Source organism: Notolabrus celidotus, chromosome 2 (assembly GCF_009762535.1).
Source record: "Notolabrus celidotus isolate fNotCel1 chromosome 2, fNotCel1.pri, whole genome shotgun sequence".
Taxonomy (NCBI): domain Eukaryota; kingdom Metazoa; phylum Chordata; class Actinopteri; order Labriformes; family Labridae; genus Notolabrus; species Notolabrus celidotus.
In genome coordinates, this window is record NC_048273.1 from 13,144,672 (window position 1) to 13,150,671 (window position 6,000).

A 6,000-nucleotide genomic window follows, 5' to 3' on the forward strand; every position below is an offset into this window, starting at 1 on the left:
CAAAGTGCATTAAAATAAATTAACATATGAAATCAATTTGAGGACACATGTGGCACAAAGCTGACAAATCTAAAAATATAAGAAACAAATTGGCAGAATTCTGAACAATGTCTGCTCTGGCTTTTCTATCAGCACCCAATAGCTCATCTCCACTGTGTATAACTGTTACCTTGCAGGTGATGAGTTATACTACACACAGCAAGAGCCCCAGTGCACAAAACAGACATTTTTAGCCTGTGGAATTATTATTGTAATAAAGTTGCACAACAGGGGGCACAGCAGGGAGAAAAATGAGAGAGTTGAGCCGCACTGTCACTGACACCTTCAGGACTGGACTCTGTGCCTCTGCCGGCAAGTAGACCTGACAGAAAATATACTGAGTGACTGCTCTCACCACTGAGGGATAAAGAAAACACACACGCATCAGTGCACACACACATAAAAGTAGAAAAACACATTTTTCCTCAGTCAATGGTACATTTCAGGTCGTGAACCTTCCCCCGGCGCCTCACTAACCATTTCTTTTGAGTCCCATTGCGTCAGTAACGGACAAACCTGTCTGAGACCGGGCCAAGGATGGAGGGAAACGCTGATGGAGACGTCTTAATGCCGAGCCTGCCACCAGTTGTAATTGCGGTGCCCTTCATGTGTGTTCTACAAGCTGGAACTTTATTTGAGTAAAAAAACTGTCCAGAAATACAAATACTGAAAGGGCTTTTCTGTCGCGTGACATCACTGGAAGAAGTGTCCAGAGGTTTCCAAAGGTCGTAACTCAGCAGTGATGGCTTTGAGGTTTACAGTTTAAAGCCTTATAAGACACATGGATGGATTATTAATGAACATGAGACTGACTTTACTTAGATATTAGCCGCTGAGCGAAGCCTTCATTACACTTCTCCTATTACAAATTCTTCCAATGAAAGTAAGTGGAAGCTCATTGCTCATAAAAACGTTTACTACTTATTCCGACTCAAATGCTGAACCTCGAACCTCCAAACAATCCACAAGTGATAACTAGAGACCATGTTTAGTCAAGAAAACACACCATTCATTTGGTGTTTGTCCTCCATCCCTAGAGAAGCATTACATTTTGCATAATGTTAAGATTACTATTGCCTTTAATATGCCTCAGAGTACAGGCTTCAGGCTTACCTTCTGGTGACATGTAAATTCATCCCCTTATTCAGTGTTGTTTGAGTTTTTTCAGTTCTAATTTTTGTATTTAAATTAATTTGTTGGATGCTAAAAATACATTATTTGCTTGCAAAGTGCCCACAGGTGCAGTTAGAATTGGCAATAGAAGGGCAGGAATAGAGTTTGAGAATTAGGATGCAAAGTCTGGGATTGTTTTCAGATCATATTTTAGCTTATACATATTTTATTATGTTGATCCAATGTTTTTTTCCAGCATAAATCTTCATATCATACGGTTCAGGAGTCTTTACAAATTTAAAAAGTTTGAGTTAACAGGACTCAGTGTTCAGTGTGGGTGATGAGTCTCTACCTGGAATGCCAGCAAGAACAACTTTGAAACATTTTAATGAAGTCATGTCTTCTCTGGACAATCCTTTCGATATCATCCTGAGTTCACAGCAATCAAAGGAGAAATGGTCTGTGAAAACGACTGATAAGGCCCTGGAATGTTTCAGATGGCTTGGATTTGTGGAACAAGTCTTAAAATAGCTAAAGTGGGCTACGATGGACTGAGGGATGAAACAGCCACATGAGGTTGATCAGCTCTTCTTGATCTGCAGGAAAAGGCTGTAGGGAAAGCCTGCTGGGTGTGTTTCACATACACGTTGCCCATCCTCCAGCTTGACTTCATACACTTGTTGCGTGTAGAAGTGAAGAAAAGGGATATCAAGAGATAAGAGCTGGGAACAACACACACTGTCAGAATGCAGTAAGAACCCTCACAAGCACAAGTGAGCATACAGTACAGTATTCAACGGTTTAAAAATATCATAAACAGTCCTCAGAGAACTCAGTGACGTTAGACTATGTGTTGTTTTTATTATTTTGCTTTGATGTAAAACTTGACTATGATTATAGAGAGTAACTAAGTTTACTAAAAAATGATTAAGGAAAGAAGATGAGATGTTTTTTGAAAGTTAAGCTCTTGTTTATAACTGTTCATTGGCACATGGATCCTAACAACAGAACAGAAGAAAAATGTTAATAGAACAAAAGAGGGGAACACAATCTTTACTCTGACTGAATGAGCTTTGATTTCACATGCCTTGTCAATCAGTGGCACGTCAACATTTATAGCAATGGATGATTTATTCAATTATACTGACAATATTCAGGTCAACTCACAGCAAGTGAACCCCCTTCTTCCTTCAGATATTTCAGTTTCATTTACTCAGTCATCTTTAGGATCATTCAGCAATGTTTTATGTTGTCTATAACTTTCTACAGAGCACAAAAACATTTAGCTGTAACACTGAACATAAATAGTATTATTTTTCATCACTGACCTGTAAGGAGGTCCCTGACTTCCCTGTTCTGAGGTCAAAGTCATAGTCATGCCAGGGGCAGAAGACCTGCAGGACCCCATCAGCCTCCTCAATGTCCCCTCACACAGAGGACACCTATAAAACAGAGAAAACTGTTAATCAGGCTGTTTATCACACATGTAGTCTACATAAAAAACTAAAGCCCAAACTGACTGTCTTCTATGATAATGTCTGCTTGCATGACACTTAAGTCAGGGGCGTCAAACTCATTTCAGTTCACGGGCCCGGGCCGGACCAGTAAAATCATAACATAATAACCTATAAATAATGACAACTCAATTTTCCCCTTTGTTTTAGTGCAAAAAAGTACAAGCACATTATCAAAATGTTCACATTTAATGAACTATTTTCTACAAAGAAGCTGTTGTATTTTTGCAGATGAGTCATAGTGGGGAAAAATATTTACTCTTAAAGCCCAGAAACCTGCTGAGAACACACCAAACACACAGGTTTCCCATTCACCTGACACAGAGTGTAATGTTTACTGCAAAAGAACAGAGATTATAACAATGAACAAGGTAAAGTTGACTATTTCGGACCCCTCAGCTCCAGCATGAACAGTCTGCTTGCTGGACAGTGTTGTATGCAGGGGTGTAGTGCTAGTGTTAGTAGTGACAGAGCGCACCTGTAAAGCACCACATGTATGGTAAGCACGCATACAATATATGGCTCCTTTCGAAGATTGTGGATCCACCGTTCCTACTGTGAAGGGTTTACATATATGTAAACTTTAGTGCTAATTGGATCATAGAGCTTTGAGAAAAAAGTCACCGTCAGCACTTTGATTTTATGCAACCCAGAGAGGACAAATTCGAAATAGCAGTTACTTTTATTGAAACATTGCAGTTATTGTCTTCTCTGTGGTTTTTTCACTTTGCAAAGTCGTTCCACGGGCCGGATTGGAACCTCTGGCGGGCCGGTTTTGGCCCGCGGCCGCATGTTTGACACCCCTATACTATGCACATTGTATTCAAGATGATGGATACGGATTGCAGATTACTGTAGCAAAACTACAGGGTGCATACACACTTATTATGAAACGTTTTTGCACCATTGTGCCTTTAAAACATCTCAAAATGCGGATGGATTGGTTGATGCATTACCGGAATGTGAACAGCGAGCATCCATAGCGAAAAACTCCTCCTCACATAGAAGAGGCAGACATCAGAGTCGTAGCCGAGGGAGGAGTACATCAGACGGCAGCGCTGCTTGGAAAGCACCGCGGTCGGGCCTATGAGTCTCCATACAGCCCGGTCCGTGGTTCCCTCCTCATCTCCGGAGCCAGAAGCCATAAAAAAGGCAATATACGCTGGTTTTCTAATTTGTGTTACTACGGGGCTGCTTTTCTCCGCCGGTGAAAATGGATTTGGCTGCTCTCGCTGTGAAAATATTCCATAATGATCAGCAGGCCGACGCGCGTACGACGGTCAGCTGTGCGGGTCGAGCTGCCTTCATAGAGCTGCTGCCTGCCAGCGGGGGCACCGTCTCTCCCAGCAGTGCTAGTTCATTTAGGTGGCGTGTGATAAACGTCCATCACAGACAATAACTTAAGTGGCAGATAGGCCTATTTATTGTAAACATGTTAAATGTTTTTGTTTTTCCTTTCACAATATGTTTTTACATCTGTTCTATTTATAATCCCACAGCTCCAGCTGCAGCCAGAACAAGCCTGTAAACAAAGTGCAGGTAGCGTCCAATCTGAACATATTAAGTGAACACACCTGGACAACCACTTCATGTTTCCAACCCAATTTGATAAGGTCCAGTCTGTGAAATAAACTCTATGTTCAAACAATGCAACTGTTCATCAATTTCCTTGGCTGCCCTTTCTAAAAGAACACAACTTGTAGTGGACCTACAAAGTGCTGGACTTTTCCCCAAAGTTTGTGGTAGATGTGGAACATTACTTTTTATGTACTATCCAAACCACTCAAAACCATTTCTCAATCATTAGTTATAAAGCCTGTTATTGTCCGTTCATAAAAGGCTCTGTGTTTCAGACAGGTATTTGGCTTACAGTTTCAGGTTGAGTTTCAAACGGGCAGTTTAAAGGATGATTATGAACAGTTCATCCCTCAGTGAATGCAAGTTTTGCTGGGTTGCTGTTATGTTTGTATCTCAGTGCAAAAGCAGCTCAGCATTTATACATTTGATAATGAATAAATCTTAAGCAAGATTCATCTTAAAACAGGATATCCTGCTGTCCATTAGTCAGACTGAGATCTTTTATATTTATGAATAAGTTGGGCATCTGTGTTTGATCAATGAAGATGAGTTATTAATTAATTCCACACATTTTTACCAGTTGAATTCAAGCCTTTAGCCTTCTTTTCATTTCTAATTGTCATATTGCAAAAATTCAAATTCAAATGATCTGCTTTCCTTCCACTTTTATTCACCTTGGCTCCATGGCTTTATTGTGCCAGTAATAATGCTGCTGGCAGTTTATCCTATAAGTCATGTGAGTACTGTCTAGACTGGAGTGATGCATAACAGAGGCCACTTGTTCTGATTTCCTCACTTTGAGAAACTGACTCATGTAAGGCATGCTGTGTGAGCACAGGGTGAGAGCACGTGGCGTAAAAACATTGTAAGGCTGGAAGGAAAAAAAGGCTACTGCATTTGTCAGAAGTTGGATCTCACCAAGAGGGACCAAAGTAAAATCGCCTGAAGAATAAGGGAAGCCAGTACAAAGAAACACGAGCTAAGTGACCTAATTCTCTAGTTGTGTGCTAACAGCTTTAGCATATTGACAGAACAACAAACCAAAGACTTATCATGTGTTACTACAGTGGTAATCTTTGAAGTGTTTGTAGAGATTTGTCATCAAACACTTTTGAACCTTTTTTTCTTCCTGCCTTATGCAGCAGTAATCTGAATAACAGATGTCTTCTACTTTATTCTATACCAAGTGTAGAGTGTTTTATTTGTGTACTATCTCAAAGCAGTGCCCAAGACAACAACATATTCCCTTATTAAATGCTTTTGTTCAGCCTTTACATAAATTTACCCAATTGTAATGTTGGAACAGGATACATTACTCATCATCCATTTCCAAATGACAGCTAAATAACTTGAAATTTTAAATAATTCACTCCTGTCAGTCAATTACAACAGATATTTGGCAGGATTTCATTTTACTGCAGCATTTCTGTGAAAATACCTTAAAAAAAAAGTCAAACAGCCAGCGGTAAAACACAGACTGGAATATTTTTGCTTGCTAATTAATGCAGTTAAGCTTGGATCATGACACCTTCACTAATACAGCAGTGTGAGGAAAAACCAAAGGTGTTTATTTTCAGCACTGGTGCCAAGTATTACTTCTAGAGGGTGGGGCACTGAGGAATAAAAAGGGTCTTCGAGGACTTCAGCCAACAGGGTTCACAGTGAAGTGAATAGTCTGGAGGCTTGAGGTAGGCACTGACAAACTGACAGTCATTTCCCACAGCTCTGCTTTGGCTTGCTGTAAGGTGAGAAAACA

At 40.2% G+C, this 6,000-nt stretch overlaps 1 protein-coding gene across 1 annotated transcript; it reads right to left on the minus strand.

Moving 5' to 3' along the window:
- Positions 1 to 2,123: 2,123 nt before the first annotated feature.
- On the minus strand, positions 2,124 to 4,128 carry si:ch211-212d10.2 (uncharacterized protein LOC557710 homolog). The gene is given in 4 exon segments (XM_034705918.1): positions 2,124 to 2,150; positions 2,481 to 2,578; positions 3,623 to 3,661; positions 3,664 to 4,128. Coding segments are annotated over 4 exon segments (312 nt in total). The 5' UTR covers positions 3,812 to 4,128.
- Positions 4,129 to 6,000: the final 1,872 nt, after the last annotated feature.